A 17197-nucleotide genomic window follows, 5' to 3' on the forward strand; every position below is an offset into this window, starting at 1 on the left:
TTGTATTGTCCATCTAGGACCGGTGAGGGCATAGATTGAAAGGGTAGTTCTTGGAAGGCGACTCTTAATGAGGCAGGTGGAATATTTGTCAAATATTAATGACCCATCACAGTTCCTTTTGTTCTCTTAATGGCCCATCACCCAGGCTGGCCTGGTCCATGCTGGATCCAGGAATTAGAAGGGTCTTGCATACAGCCTACTTCCTCACCCCCACCTCCACCCTGCCAAACTGGCCTAGCATCCACAAACTTATAACAATATGTTCATCCTTCTGGCTTCTTCTGAAATGTTGAGCTCAGATGTTGAGCTCTTTCTGCAAACTACAGTACGTTTTCTTTCATAGGTCTAAATCATCTTTTGCTGCCTTCATTGAGTTTCTGTGGCTTCTCTATTTGTTTCTGTCTAGAACTTTAGAGTCTGCCTATTTGTACCTCTGTGTATTACTCTAAAAAAAAAAGAAAATTAATAAAACATTTTAAAGGCAGATAAAAGCCAAAGACTATAATAACAGCCAGCAGCAAGTTGGAGGGGGAGGGGGGAAATACTTTAAAACAATAATAACAAAAGGCAAGCAGATGCCATTAAAACCCAAAGGATACTTTGTGTGGCACTTGAAAGACAGAATTGAAGACATCATAATATGATGGGTGGGAATTCCACAGTCTGGATATTGAGGCCTGCTTACAGGCTTCCCATGGGATGGGCTTTTCCATGGGCATCCAGTTAGCTAGACCCACCAGGGCTGTTCTTACATCCTTATGAGAAGGTTGCATTCCTGTTAGCCACCTGCCTAACTTCAGGAGGTAGTGGAGGCACCAATGAAGATCTCAGTTGACAGGCAGGTTCATATGCAGAATGTGGCAATTCAGATACGTGGCCACAGGCCAAAACTAGCATGTTGAAAACCAGCATCATGCCTAAAGGGTTTTAGTCCCAACTCACAATCTGGCTGCCTTTTTTTGGGCCAGCTGTAATTTTCAGCTGCTGCTTCAGGGGTAGTTGATCATACAATGCATTACAGTAATCTATCTTGGACATTATTGGGGCATAGATAATGCTGCAGTTGTTGGGCCACTCCAACCATTGGGCAGTGTGACACAGCTGTTTCAAGCAGCTAGTTTGGGTGTCACAGATAGGGAAGTAAATAACAATGTATTTCTACTGCATTTGTACTGTCAGGTAAGGGGAGAGTCACTTGTGCAATTTTCTGCTCCAGGTGACAAGCTGCTTTGACTAGCCTCTGTGGTGATCATGATGGGGCATTTGCTGCTCTGCCTCAGGCAGCAAAATGTGTTGTGCTAGCCATGCTTGCACACCAGTCAAAGCTGATAGGAGGCACCACGAACAATTGATACCATTTGACATCCAACCAAGCATCACCCCCAAACTACAAACCAGGTTCTAAAGGGGGAAAGTGAGCAAGCTGAATACCAGTTCCTTGGACTGATAAACTCAAGAACAGCACCTTTTATCTTCTCTGGATTGACTTTCTAGCACTAATCTAGCCCATTATTGATTCCAGACAACAATGATTACACATTGGGTCAGATAGGAAGCAGAGATAGAGCTGGGTGTCATCTACTTACCAATCTAATACCAAGCTGGGCTCAAGGTTCTTCTATTAATTCACAAAACCCTAAATAACTTGGGTCCAAGTACCTTAGGGACCATCTGATTGTACGCTACATCAATCAAGGTGGTCCTCTGATGGGGCACTTCTGGTGGTTCCCCATGCCCCTGAGGTTCAGTTAGCCTTCCCTAGGAGCTGAGTAGTGTGGCAGGTCCTGCCCTATGCAACACCCTCTCTGGTGATATTTGGCAGGAACCACCCCTGCCTTCTTTCAGCTGTCTTTTGAATTTCCCCCCTTTTTAACCAACCAATATCTACTGCTGTTTTATTGATTTTTTTGTATTTATATCATCATTCGTATTTATTTTGTATTTTTTATTCATTGTAAGCTGCCCTGACATATTTTATGAAAGTACAGATTATAAATAGTTAAATAAATAAGAAATCAAATCACTCAGCTCCAAAACGCCTAATGACCTCCCTCTAGGACCACCATCTAGAGCCAGTGTGGTGTAGTGTAAGAGCGGTAGACTCGTAATCTGGGGGACCGGGTTCGCGTCTCCGCTGCTCCACATGCAGCTGCTGGGTGACCTTGGGGTAGTCACACTTCTCTGAAGTCTCTCAGCCCCACTCCCCTCACAGAGTGTTTGTTGTGGGGGAGGAAGGGAAAGGAGATTGTTAGCCACTTTGAGACTTGTTAGGGTAGTGATAAAGCGGGATATCAAATCCAAACTCTTCTTCTTCATCTAGATGTTATACAGAATGAAGACACTGTAAAACCTTGTGGTACAAGCATAATTGCCTAGTTTTAGTAATAATATGTGAGGGACCCAGGTGGCGCTGTGGTTAAACCACTGAGCCTAGGGCTTGCTGATCAGAAGGTCGGCAGTTCGAATCCCTGTGACGGGGTGAGCTCCTGTTGCTTGGTCCCAGCTCCTGCCAACCTAGCAGTTCGAAAGCACGTCAAAATGCAAGTAGATAAATACAGCGGGAAGGTAAACGGTGTTTCCATGTGCTGCTCTGGTTTGCCACAAGCGGCTTTGTCATGCTGGCCACATGACCTGGAAGCTATACGCCGGCTCCCTCGGCCAATAATGCAAGATGAGCGCGCAACCCCAGAGTCGGTCACGACTGGGCCTAATGGTCAGGGGTCCCTTTACCTTTACCTTTAGTAATAATATGTACTGTACTGAAATAATTTTCTTTGTTGTTGTTGTTGTTTAGTCGTTTAGTCGTGTCCGACTCTTCGTGACCCCATGGACCATAGCACGCCAGGCACTCCTGTCTTGCACTGCCTCCCGCAGTTTGGTCAAACTCATGTTCGTAGCTTCGAGAACACTGTCCAGCCATCTTGTCCTCTGTCGTCCCCTTCTCCTAGTGCCCTCAATCTTTCCCAACATCAGGGTCTTTTCCAAGGATTCTTCTCTTCTCATGAGGTGGCCAAAGTATTGGAGCCTCAGCTTCACGATCTGTCCTTCCAGGGAGCACTCAGGGCTGATTTCCTTAAGAATGGATAGGTTTGATCTTCTTGCAGTCCATGGGACTCTCAAGAGTCTCCTCCAGCACCATAATTCAAAAGCATCAATTCTTCGGCGATCAGCCTTCTTTATGGTCCAGCTCTCACTTCCATACATCACTACTGGGAAAACCATAGCTTTAACTATACGGACCTTTGTCGGCAAGGTGATGTCTCTGCTTTTTAAGATGCTGTCTAAGTTTGTCATTGCTTTTCTCCCAAGAAGCAGGCGTCTTTTAATTTCGTGACTGCTGTCACCATCTGCAGTGATCAAGGAGCCCAAGAAAGTAAAATCTCTCACTGCCTCCATTTCTTCCCCTTCTATTTGCCAGGAGGTGATGGGACCAGTGGCCATGATCTTGGTTTTTTGATGTTGAGCTTCAGACCATATTTTGCGCTCTCCTCTTTCACCCTCATTAAAAGGTTCTTTAATTCCTCCTCGCTTTCTGCCATCAAGGTTGTGTCATCTGCATATCTGAGGTTGTTGATATTTCTTCCGGCAATCTTAATTCCAGTTTGGGATTCATCTAGTCCAGCCTTTCGCATGATGAATTCTGCATATAAGTTAAATAAGCAGGGAGACAATATACAACCTTGTCGTACTCCTTTCCCAATTTTGAACCAATCAGTTGTTCCATATCCAGTTCTAACTGTAGCTTCTTGTCCCACATAGAGATTTCTCAGGAGACAGATGAGGTGATCAGGCACTCCCATTTCTTTAAGAACTTGCCATAGTTTGCTGTGGTCAACACAGTCAAAGGCTTTTGCATAGTCAATGAAGCAGAATTTTCTTTATCCATTACCAAAGGCTGCTAGCTGGCATAAAAACCCTAAATTCATTTTTATTCCATGCAGAGGAGCATTAAACAAACCAAAGGTTGTGTGCATGGAACATTAGCCTTTTAAAAATGGCATAGTACAAGTCTGGAGTTTTCTAAGTGAATCAAATGAATAAAGTACTAGATTCAGAAGTGCATTTGGCAGGGATTTGAGAGAGGGACTTTTTGGTAGCTGTGCCCAGACTCTAGAACACCTTCTTTGGGGATGCTAGGTGTTCTGTGGTGGCTTCCATCACACAAGTACCTTCTTATTTAGACAAGCCTTTGACCTATCAAGCTGTTTTATCTGATCCCACTGCTGTGTTTTATTTTGTTTTGTTTTTATTTATTTTTTAAGCCTGGCTGTCTTATTGATCTGTTTTCTTACCTGTTTGTTTTATATACTGTTTGCATTTTATAGGATTGCTTTATGTTATATTTTACTGCGTTTGTTGTTAGCCACCTTGGCTCCATTATGTAGGATGTAAATTATTTCTGTAACAGGCATAACAATAATTAGGAGGCTTTTAAACTGTACTGCTTTCCAAGGAGGAAAATAAGGAAAGAAAATCTGCCTCTTTTCTAATGCATATTTTATTTCAGATAACAAGGAGGGAGGGAAGAAGGGAGGGAGGCATGATCAGAGTGTTTGATAAGGAGATGAGTGAAGACCGGCTGTGAAGATAAAGGGTACAGAATAGACCAGAGATAGAAACTTTGGAGTGCCACGAAGCTATCTATTCCATTAGCAGTCTGGTACTGAGCCCACTGTTCAGACAATACATAACGTTTGACTAGGCATTCACCGGAACTTCTGAGGAGATCCTCTCTGGGTTCAAAATAGCCATGGTATCTGTACCCTTCAAAAATTCAGGATACAGGTCTGTAGTCTTGCAGGCTCTGTCCACAAGTTCCCATGAATGTGTGGCAGATGGGGCAATCTCAGTGGGCACAAATCCAACCCTCTTCTCCTTTAGTCCTTGTGCAGGTTCATTTCATTTTTATTTATTTTCAGTTTTTGAAATTTACAAACAATTATCAAACAACCAACATAGAAAGAGAATTCCGAAGAATCTCCTGGACTTCCCTTCCTCCCCTTTGTGGGTTGTGCAGGTTAATTTCAACCTTCCCTACACTGAATGAGCAGGTTGCAAGGCTTCCAAAGATACATCATCTTTGTACTGTTCAGACATGATAGTTTGGATCCAGAATGTAACTTATGCTCATGGAAACTCTGTGAACTCCAGCTGGAGGAAGAAGGGGGGGTCAATTCTCACTGCTTCCTGTGCTGCTTTCCACACCATTCCAGAGGGTCCCCCAATGTGCAAGGGCAGCTTTTCAGGGGGTGCAGGGATTGGGGGGGAGGCTACAGGGTATAGGAATGAGTGAAAATGATCTCCTCTGCTCCCACAGGATTTCAGAATCCACCCCAGTCATCCCTTTTGAAATTATCTGAGTCTTTGGGGTTCGTTGTACCAATAACTTTTAAATAACAAAGTGTTAAAAAAGTAAAAATATGGTTTCTTCCTGCTTCAGACTAAGCTACTGATTTAATCGGGGGGGGGGGCAGAATAACTTGAAAATAAATAAACATAGAGGATACATGTTTAAAAGTCTAAAAAGAGCATGTTTGCTTGAAATGGATTTATCTGCTTCCAGGAGGCAGTTAGCAGCTTCCCCAGCATAAAAGAGTAACCCATTTTTCACACATCAGAACTTGCATATGAGATGAAGACATGGATATCTGAAAACTCACACACAGCATAGAATCATAGAGTTGGAAGAGACCACAAGGGCCATCCAGTCCAACCCCCTGCCAAGCAGGAAACACCATCAAAGCATTCCTGACAGATGGCTGTCAAGCCTCTGCTTAAAGACCTCCAAAGAAGGAGACTCCACCACACTCCTTGGCAGCAAATTCCACTGCCGAACAGCTCTTACTGTCAGGAAGTTCTTCCTAATGTTTAGGTGGAATCTTCTTTCTTGTAGTTTGAATCCATTGCTCCGTGTCCGCTTCTCTGGAGCAGCAGAAAACAACATTTCTCCCTCCTCTATATGACATCCTTTTATATATTTGAACATGGCTATCACATCACCCCTTAACCTTCTCTTCTCCAGGCTAAACATACCCAGCTCCCTAAGCCGTTCCTCATAAGGCATTGTTTCCAGGCCTTTGACCATTTTGGTTGCCCTCCTCTGGACACGTTCCAGCTTTTCAGTATCCTGCTTGAACTGTGGTGCCCAGAACTGGACACAGTACTCCAGGTGAGGTCTGACCAGAGCAGAATACAGTGGTATTACTACTTCCCTTGATCTAGATGCTATACTCCTATTGATGCAGCCCAGAATTGCATTGGCCTTTTTAGCTGCTGCATCACACTGTTGACTCATGTCAAGTTTGTGGTCTACCAAGACTCCTAGATCATTTTCACATGTACTGCTTTCAAGCCATGTGTCACCCATCCTGTATTTGCGCCTTTCATTTTTTATTTTTTTATTTTTGCCCACGTGTAGTACTTTACATTTTTCCCTGTTAAAATTCATCTTGTTTGCTTTGGCCCAGTTGTCTAATCTGTTAAGGTCATTTTGAAGTGTGATCCTGTCCTCTGTGCTATTAGCCACCCCTCCCAATTTGGTGTCATTTGCAAACTTGATCAGGATACCCTCAAGCCCATCATTGATAAAGATGTTGAATAAGACTGGGCCCAAGACAGAACCCTGTGGCACCCCACTAGTCATTTCTCTCCAGGGTGAAGAGAAGCCATTGATAAGCACCCTTTGGGCTCCGTCAGTCAGCCAGTTACAAATCCACTGAATGGTAGCATTGTCTAGCCCGTATTTTACCAGCTCCTTTACTAGAATATCATGGGGCACCTTGTCAAAGGCCTTGCTGAAATCAAGATAGGCTATATCCACAGTGTTCCCTTCATCTACCAGGCTTGTAATTCTGTCAAAAAATGAGATCAGATTAGTCTAACATGACCTATTTTTCAGAAACCCATGCTGAATTTTAGTGATCACAGCGTTCCTTTCTAGGTGCTCACAGACCGTTTGCTTAATGATCTGCTCTAGAATCTTTCCTGGTATTGATGTCAGGCTGACTGGGCGGTAATTGTTTGGGTCCTCTCTTTCCCCATTTTTGAAAATAGGGACAACATTTGCCCTCCTCCAGTCTGCCGGGACTTTGCCTGTTCTCTAGGAATTCTCAAAGATTACTGCCAGTGGTTCTGAAATCACCTGTGCCATTTCTTTTAATACTCTTGGATGTAGCTCATAAGCATACGTTTTAATTTCAGTGAGGTTCTTATTTGTTTTTAGACTCGGAAGGTAGTTTTTTAAATAAAAAAAATTAAAAGAATTTAATTTTTAAAATGAAAGATGTCTTCTTGACCCATTAGTAGTTAATGGGTGACTGAGTTCAATAGTGTCATGAATCTGTGGGTGCAATGCATCCTTGATGCACCTTTAGGGTGTGCTGGCTTTGAGGAGGAGGGAACCCTCCCAGGAGTGATATGAAGCCAGGACTGGGTTGCTCATAAAGTACGCATGGAAATATTCCTTCCTTAGACGTAAGGCAACATCTACTTGGAGTCGATTAATAAAAATGTGGCCTGCATTTTCATACCAGGGTATTGTTGGATATGAAAAATGGCATGCGCCGTGTAGCAGGCACCAAAAATTTCAGGTTTATTCAAAGAACACATAACACAACATGAATACTGCCTGGAATATTTATCTGTGATTCCTGCATTGTAGGGGGTTGAACTAGATGGCCCTCTTGGGGTACCTTCCAACTCCATGATTCTGTGAATCTGTTTTGCCTCAAGTGGCAAAATGCATTGGGCTGGCCCTACAGTCCAGAATACTCTGATGCAGCATTGGTGAATTAGTGATTCCAGGATAAGGTTGTCAGATTCAACCCTGGACAGGTCTCCTAAAACTTTCAAAGAGGAGAGTGCTCAGCAGCTATGGCTTTTCCAGCTGAATTCTGTACAGAGCTTCTCTCTGACATTCTACTACTTTTAACAACAAAGGGGTCCAATCCAAAATGGGGCCGGATGGCCTCAATTCAGAATTCACGAACCACCCATGCACACTGAATCATGAGATATATTATTGCTCTTGGGTAAAAAATTTCCTCCAAACACCTTTAAGGCTCTGTCAGCTTTGAAAAGCTTTGGAAACAACAAAGTGATATAGCTAGTGCAGTGAAATAACAAAAGGGAAAAAGACAACCTGAATTTATTATTATAAAAATGAGGTTATTGAACATATTACCACAGCTTAGGGGACTGTTTACTCCCCCTCAGAACTAAGGGGCTGCTCGTTCATTCAGAAGAATGTACTCCTTCATGAGGATAACACATTTCATAGCCTGGCAAAAAAACAATGGTTCAAATCTGATTAGTGGTACCCCGGGTTAGCAAACTTTTGCCTTCCCTGTAATTTTTCTCTAGTGGATTGTATAATAGTGAAAACACAGGTGCGCTTTGCCAAGCCTTTAGAGCTCACAGCGCCTAAGCTGTGCACCATATTGAATAAACACCTGGGGCATTCATTTAAAACCTTAATTCAGGCTGTTCACCTGCACTGCCAAATGAAACAGAAGCTTCTCTCAGGCTGTGCAGTATTCATTTAAGCAGAGCTCCATCTGCAGGACTTCAAGGGCTGCAAATGAAAGGAAGGATAAGGCAGAGGAATGAAGCTTCTTCGGAGCTTGCACGCATTACCTATGATTTCTAATTAACTAAGGTTTCGTGAGCAACACTGACCTAAATTGCTTTCTTACGGGCTGGGCTGTTGTTGTTGTTTTTTTAAAAAAATGAGCTGCTGTTGTTTTCCTGAGCTTTCCGAGCTGCTTCTGCTGACGTTTTTTTTGAGCGGTAATGGCCTCATTGACCCAATAATTGAAGGATCCTTTACCTTTTCCCTCCATCTAGCAGCCCCCCCCCCCTCTTCCCCACTTCTTATTCCCCTCTCATTGTTCTCAAAGCATTGCCACTAAGCAGATGGCTGGATATTTTTGCATCCTTTCAAAGGGGTTCGTGTTTTTTCCCATCTCATCAAGCATGTCTCAGTCATGTCTGGGTAAATATCTTAAGGCTTCTCATCAAGTCCCCCTTATGGTAGATCTTTAAAGGCCTGAGTAATTTTTAATAAAGGAACTTGGAAAATAAGACTTGGAAAGTTAGACACTCCATACCCTTTAGCAGAAGATGCAACTTTCCTTCCATTCATAATATTTACAAAGCTGCCTCCTTGGCTTAGTAATATTTGGTAGGTGCTCAAGTTGCATCAAGGGCACATTACACTTTGAGTTTATAGTTCATTTGCATAAAAAAACAAGCAAACTCAGAATTATTTTGGTGCTGATGGCCCTGTTTGGTCATCCTTCAGAAAGAGAACACCACAAACACAATTAGTTTCTGTGGAATTTGATCATCCATGGGCTTTTCCTCCCCTCTACTACCTCCTGTGTCTCTTCTCCCTTTGTGTTTTATAAAACTGGTTTGGGAGTTTTATTTACAGATCACAGAACTGCGATGAAAGCTCAATTAATTAACAGGAAAAGAAATTTGCATCCTGCTTTGGATCTGACAGTGAACTCTTTTTTTGTTTGATTGTTTTGCTTTCTTTACTACACAGCCATATAAGCACTTTTATTCTTAATGAATAAAAATGATCTATGTAACTGGGGGATGGGGAGGGTGCATTTACAAATGCTCTGCTCCTAATAATATGCTGCAGAAGGCAACTCGCTGTGTGAAGCACAGATTTTATGTGGGATGTCAGCTACATTGCAGATGCCCTTGAGGACATTTTCCACATAACTGAATTATGTAGTTTTCTATTTTCTACATGCAGGCAAGTGAGATAACCCAAGTGTCAGGTGGTATATATTAATACAATTAAGTACCTGCTAATTTAGCCATAATGGAGATAAATATTTGGTTATAATTAAAACCATTAGATGTAAATATAAAATCATCCTTTGGGTTATGGAAGGAAAACAGCCAATAAAATGCACTGTTTAACTCAGGGGCAGTAGCCTCTTCAGGAGCAAACTCTGCACTGGAAACAAATTATAATGTGTTAGCCATTCTGAGTATTTTATTTGAGCACACAATAAACTTGATTTATAGAACCAGGCCACAGGTATTGGACAAAAAGAATAAAGAGGAGCATCTTAAACATCTAAAAAAGGAGTTGGTTCCCCAGTGATACCCTCCCATTTGACCAGATGTCCACACACTCACATATATGCAAGGTCTGTTTTCAATAAGGTGTCTATGTGTTCTACTTTATTGGTCCGTTTGACAGTGTTGTCTATTGGTGTTCAAGTCCAGTTGGAAAACAAAGAACCATAAGATGGGAGAGCAGATGCACAGCTCACCTGGTCACAGTCTCCCCCACTAAGATGATGTACTATATTTTTACAGTGGTAGCTCGACTTACGAAGACGGTTCTGCGGCTGTCTTCGTAAGTCGAAGTCTTCAGTTGTCGAAGCGCTGCTTGTGCGCATGCGTGAAGCGTGATTTCGCGCTTCTGCGCATGTGCCGACCACATGCGCTGGTTTGCGCAGGCGCAGAACGCACGCACGGTGAAACAACTTCCGAGGTTGTCAACTTCGGAAGTCAAAACCTTCGGAAGTCGAATCGTTCGGTTGTCGAGGTACCACTGTATTTAAATTAGTTATTTCTAAACTTCTCTGCATGTGCACATTTTATGCAAATTTGTGCCCTCGGTTCTCTTTTTTGTTATGTGTTTCCTGTTTTTTAGTCGTGTGTGTGTGTGTCTTAAGTGCCCTCCACAGTTTTCAGACATTGCAGATGTACAAAAGCAAGAATTGCAACTTTTGCAAATGGTTTTCATTCAGCACTTGTTAAAATATCCATAGTATTCTGGCTCTTTTTACAAACCTTTTGTTTCTTCACAGTACATTTGTGCCAATATCAATGTGGTTGCTTTAGAGTCACTGATGTGTGGGACTGTGTGATTTATTTTGATTATTTTATTGGGCAATTATAGATAAGAGAATTTGAATGCAAAATGCCACATTTTTTACATCATTGAGGAAAGATATTTCACCTTTCCAATATTTTTCAGTGGGCGCACTATCTGAATCAGTGTAATTTAACATGCATAGCTGTCAACCCTCCCTTTTTTTGCTAGAAATTCCCTTATTCCAGCGCCGTTTCCCGCTGCTATCCTGGATTGTTAGATATACCGTAGACTGTCCCCGGGACAGGTGAGGCTGCTGGTCCCTTATTTTCAAATCCAAAAGTTGACAGCTATGTTGTTATGAGTCTGGGGTTGCAAAACACCATACGTTCTGGATTAAGCTATTGATTGGATTGGATTGGATTGGATTGAATTGAAGTTTGGAGTGTTAAAGCCAAGAAATACTTGTGTGTATTTAGGTTAGACCCAAGTGTGCATTTGAGCCATGGGCAAAGCATGCCTGGAACTTCTGGAATTTCACTCTGTGGAGTTTGGGGTGGTGTGTAACAATATGATGAACCAGCCTGCTTAGCATTTGACTTGTCACAGATTCAGCTTTACTTATTTCCATCTTCACACACTTTTTTATCTTTTCTGCACAGATGGGTTGGTGGCAAAGGATTAGAGTTTGTTCTCTAGACTATTTGCCATTGATATGCTCCTGCTGACAATTATAGCAAATTTGTTTTCATGGTTCCCTCTTTTGTGTTTTATTTAAAGGATCAGTTAGAGAGAGAGAGAGAGAGAGAGAGAGAGAGAGAGAGAGAGAGAGAGAGAGAGAGAGAGAGAGAGAGAGAGAGAGAGCAGCCTTGACAATCCAGATTATTATTATTTTTAAAAAATGCTTCTGTTTGCTAAATTGCACCAAACTTGGCTGTCTATTGAAAATTAGTATTTGACTGTTTCTACAGTACTTTAGATATGCAATTGTTGCTATAGAAATGTAAACGTTCATAATTCCACCAATCAAACAGTGAGACAGCATTGTTTGGCGGTGGTTTCTGCCTCTTCCCACATTTCCATCCCAGGGGTGATGAAAATCACAGCCCTCCTTTATGGTGTTTTTTGGTTTCCATGCAGATACATAACTGCTCATTGCCCAGGGTTGCAGCCAAATTGTAGAAAAAGAGTGGTACTAATGATGATGATGATGATAACAATAATAATAATAATAATAAATTAAAGACCTTTTTCACTGCTATGTTTTGTGGCTTTTACCCTAGGAGAAATTAGTTTTGCCCTGAAGTAGTTTCCATCTGTCTTACACAACGCAAGGAGCATGTTGCATTTGGCCCCAATAGATTTTTGTTTGTTTCTGGCAAATTATCTCTAGTCTCTGTATAGAGTAAAGGCTTCTCATTAACTCACATGACAGTTAACTCAGTAAGGGGATAAAAAGTAATGTTTGCAACCTGCCTGGAGTAACATGGGGGCAAATAGCAGGTACCACAAAATGAAATGAGTCCACATAGTACAAACAGAAATTTGCGGTTGAAATACCTTGGTCCGTTTCCTGACACACACAAAGTAATAACCTTTTTATAGGGAAACTTGGAGGCTCTGTCATTGCACCCATGGTGTTTTGACTATATTCCATTTTGGCTTTATGCACTATTCCTGGAACATAACCCCCACCCCACATAACTTGTGAGTCTACTGTACTGATTTTAACTAATCAGTCAATTATTTGGCTACCGTTAGTTAATAAATGTGTTCCAGTGTTATGTAAGGAAGACTTAGTTAACAGGATGAATCCTTGAGAAAATTTAAAATATAGCACACAGGCTCAAAAGGATCAGAAAAAATATTTCTTGGTGCCCAAACACCTTACTATTTCTGTGCGAAGGGGCTTTGCATTGTTTGTGTGCTTTTTTGCGTGCGGCTCACCATCAGTGCATGTCACATGATGGAGTCATAACAAGGAAGCTTACAACTCAAAATCTAAACACTTACAACCAAAAAAACCTTTATATGAGTGCTGCTGTTACAGAGAGCCCAGAAGCCCCTGTGCTTATTACCAGCCTCTGAAAGACAGATTTGAAGGGAAAATAATATTTCTTAGACCTGATATGAAAATCATTTTTGTATTGTGCTCTGGAGGGATGGCCTTTGCTAGCAAACTGCGCTACATCATCAGAAAACTTCTGCACATGATCAAAGAAGCAGAGCTCTGAGGATTGTGCTTTGATTATGAACGGCACAAAGTGATCTTACATGAACTCACTCGCAGGAATGTAATACTATGTACAGGAGGAGATCTATATCACCTGACTGAGATCTATATCTATCTATATACCGTAGATAGAAATTTATCATTTCTTTACGTTATCTGTAAAATTCTTTCATGTTTTGGCTGGGGAAGGAGACTCATTAGTAACAGGCAGAAAACATTAGGTTAACCAGCAATAACGTGAACTCAACCCTATGTGTTTACTCAAACTGAAAGCTCTTCCAGCGAGGAAGATCCACCCTGCAAGAATATTAGGTGAAATTATTCATTTACTTTTCAGTCATCCATATTTTTCATTGTCCTTTAAAGTGTTAACATTGCTACCTTGAATAGATTTGTGGATGCAGAAGCTATTTTTTTCCAGCATTCACTTGATTTATTTAGCATCACCACAAAACAAAGTTTACATTCAGCCACATATTTTAAACAGAAGAATTAAAAACAGGCCAAGCTGACAGGGAATGGATTCTTCCTGCTGCTTCACTTATACGTCTTCATATGCCAGAGACCATCATTTAAATAGTGGATATTCTCAATGCCAATTCCTTTGTTGACCTTCTCAATATTCTCTGCCGACATCTTCATGACTCCAACACCCAGGGCACGTTGCTTTCCTTCGGCCATTATTGCCACAATTGTATCAGCAGCAGCAGGATAAAGTTTAGCTCCTGGAGACGTCAGACCAGGGCACATGATATTTGCTCCACCAAGTACAAATTTAATGGCTCCTTTATCAACTTGTTGATGTGGTAGAATGAATGGATATTTATGAAGTAATCGGAGTGTGGGATAAAATGGTCCTTCCCTTTGCCTGAAGAATAACAATTCTCCATTTACTGTGAGGATTTCTATATGTTCATGACAACGTACTATCTTCACAGGGTATTTCTTTGGTATAATTTGGTTTAGCCATGGTTCGATCCCAGGAAACTGGTCTATCAGCTGGTTCTTAAGGCCTTTAATAACAGATGTTTTCAGTTGGATGCAGTTGGACACATTCTCCTTTTCATCAAATTTTTTGAACATCTTGGCGGGATTCCCACGAGAGCACTAAGAACCGAGGGGCTGGAAGGCCAGCGACTGACAGCAGCAGCAGCTCCCACACAGGCTCCCACTCTTGAACCCACGCCGATGCAGAAGCTATTGAGCCAATGGAGTAATCTCAGCACTTTACTGGAAAGAGCCCTGTGAAAATATCAGCAGTCAAATTGAGATTTCCAGTGTATGAACTTCTGGCCTCTCATCACTTCGTTTCCTACAATCTTATGTAGCACACTCTTAAGCAATAACAATAATGCTTGTAATAGGATTGTCCCAAAAGGAACCCACCCATATCTTTATGGCTTGTTTCTAAATTCCAAAAAGAAGACACACCCACTCTTTAGGGAGAAGGGTGTGGTAGCAGGTGCTGGGATGTAGAGCTGCCACAGGCTATTGAAAGCTACTTTATACCAGGTCTGACTGCCTACTATTTTATATTCTGACTGGCTGCAGCTGTTTATGGTCTCAGACAATTGTCTTTCTTAACCTGCTCTGGGTTGAACATGGGACCTTCTGCATACAAAGCATGTGTTCTGCAACTGAGCTACAGTCCCTCTTCATATTTGATTTGTGCCAGTTATGACCTGCCTACGAGGAGCATTGCATGTGTTGGGACAGAGCCAAACCCCCAACATTACCATCACTGCCGATGCGGCAGGAATCGGACATGGAACTGCTGCCACCAATCGAGTGTTCTAGCCAGTGTGATTGCCTGACCCCAACGCTGCCATCACCATGCCCTAGGCCAGTCCTTCCCAAGAAAGCAGCCCTTGCTGCTATCAGGAGGACAGTTCCATAGCTTTGTCCATGGAACATATGACACATGACACTACCGCTGCTTAGCAAAACTCAGATGATTCAGCTACGGTATCAGATACAACCTTTATGACAGAGTACAATCCTCCTTTGCCAAATCACAAGCACAATGACATTATTAGATTTAACCTACAGTCATGCCACATGGTTAAGAGTGGCCAAATTAGCTTAAGTTCTTAAATTCTCTCTATGCTATCAGTTTAGTTTTTGTTTTTGTACAATGCAACTTTATGAAATTTTGAATCCACTAAATTCAGTGGGACCTGTACAGGAAAAAACTTGGAACTCTCAGAGTTGTGTTGTTGTTTTTAACAGTGCTGTAGACTTGCACCCTCAGCTGGTTACTATACAGTATTTAAAAACTGTGGCAATAATGTGCCACTACTCTAAATATACATTGCTATTTCCTTTGAGCCCTCTAGACATTTAGAGGTGCATCACTTTCCCATACAAATCCAATATCCAGTTACCAGTAGCATACAGAGCAGTAAAGCTTAAGTAGGCACAGAGGGTTTAAATACAGAGGAAGATTATTGCAATAGATAAAAAATGGGTTTATTGTTAAGAAGTCAGACCACTTTATCCGGATTAACTTTCAGTTTGTTCACTCATATGTAGACCCTCACTGCTCCCAGAGAACAGTTCAGGGTTTTAAGTCCCTTCCTGGGATCTCATGAAAATGGGAAAGAGAGTTGCCTGTCCGGAGCATACAGACAATCCCTCAGTCCAAATCTCCTGTCGACTTCACCTATCAGTTCACGCAGCTGTTGAAAAACATGAGTGACAAGAGGGAACCAAAGTGGTTGAGCAACAGTCCAATAATGCAATCAATCAATCAATCATAAATTTATCATACCCTGCCCATCTGGCTGGGTTTCCCCAGCTACTCTGGGTGGCTTCCAACAAAAGATTAAAATACAATAGTCCTTTGTATTAAAAGCTTCCCTAAATAGGGCTACCTTCAGATGTCTTCTAAAAGTCTGATAGTTGTTTATTTCCTTGACATCTGATAGGAGGGCAGGCACCACTATTGAGAAGGTCCTCTGCCTGGTTCCCTGTAACTTTGCTTCTCGCAATGAGGGAACCGTCAGAAGGCCCTTAGCACTGGACCTCAGTGTCCAAGGCCTACAGGCAGAATGATGGGGGTGAAGACGCTCCTTCAGGTATACTGGGCCAAGGCCATCCCTATTTTCCATTTGATTCTAGCCACTGACATCACTTTGAATCCTTTGTGGCTGAATCCTTCATAGCCCCTCCCCCTTTTTTTCTTTTACTGTGTCCTGGGGGAAGGTCTGCCAAGGCCAGGGGTTCCCAAACAAAGGCCCAGGGGCTGGATGCGGCCCAATAGCCTTCTAAATCCGGCCTGCAGACGGTCCCGGAATCAGCATGTTTTTACATGAGTAGAATGTGTCCTTTTATTTAAAATGCATCTCTGGGTTATTTGCGGGACATAGGAATCTGTTCATTTTTCCCCCGAAATATAGTCTGGCCCCCACAAGATCTGAGGGACAGTGGACCGGCCCCCTGCTGAAAAAGTTTGCTGACCCCTGGCCAAGGCCTTGACCCACTTTGCATTCCTGTGCAAGGCTGTGAAATAAAAAGAAGCTAAGACAACAATGGAAAGCCTGTTGGTCATGACAGTCCTGCCCCCTGACTTTGGCCACAGAAAACAACAAAGAAATGTTAAAGGAACATTGCAGACTTTGCTATACCAATCCTCAATTAAAATGTAGCTGTGGAACGAGATACCGATTTACCCCCGATATTCTGGCAAAAAAAGTTGTGTCTTCTGGTAGTGTTCCAAAACAGCTTCTTTCTCTGTTCCTAGGGCTTGTAAGGAAATGAAAATTATGACCATACTACTTGTTTGAATTATGAAAAGTGCTCTGTATACAATGCCTTCCTTCTTTCAAACTTTATGTAGCTTGAGGTCTCTTAATATGCCTTAAAAGTAAATTTTATGCCCATGTAATGGGATAAAGGGCTTCAATTTCTGCCAGCTACTGAAGTTATTCATGTAGTTCAAATTTTGAAAGCTCGTCCCTTTGATCAGCCAGGTCAAACTCTTCTAACAACTTATGGCAAAAATTGTTACAGAAGGAATAATAGCTTATTCGCATGGCATGCCCCAGGGAATGATTCCTTGTGATGCTTTTAATAGCATGTAGTAACCTTGGCAGAGATTCCAGAAGTTGGCCACGAGT

At 42.1% G+C, this 17197-nt stretch overlaps 2 protein-coding genes across 3 annotated transcripts in view; one reads left to right on the forward strand and one right to left on the reverse strand.

Annotated features, from left to right (window-relative positions):
* The window catches only part of MACROD2 (mono-ADP ribosylhydrolase 2), a 900701-nt gene that overhangs the window by 854913 nt on the left and 28591 nt on the right, over window positions 1-17197 (forward strand). The gene's annotated exons all lie outside the window — the stretch shown is intronic.
* Window positions 13490-14274, reverse strand: LOC118082478 (malignant T-cell-amplified sequence 1-like). The gene has a single exon (XM_035110057.3). It carries the CDS (start codon window positions 14160-14162, stop codon window positions 13617-13619), a length of 546 nt encoding a protein of 181 aa, XP_034965948.1. The 5' UTR covers window positions 14163-14274; the 3' UTR covers window positions 13490-13616.

Source organism: Zootoca vivipara, chromosome 3, assembly GCF_965207765.1.
Source record: "Zootoca vivipara chromosome 3, rZooViv2.hap1.1, whole genome shotgun sequence".
NCBI classification, from domain to species: Eukaryota; Metazoa; Chordata; class Lepidosauria; order Squamata; family Lacertidae; genus Zootoca; species Zootoca vivipara.

Bases quoted from the DNA above. Each gene is read 5' to 3' on its own strand.
- LOC118082478 (XM_035110057.3), bottom strand. From the start codon at position 14,162: ATGTTCAAAAAATTTGATGAAAAGGAGAATGTGTCCAACTGCATCCAA.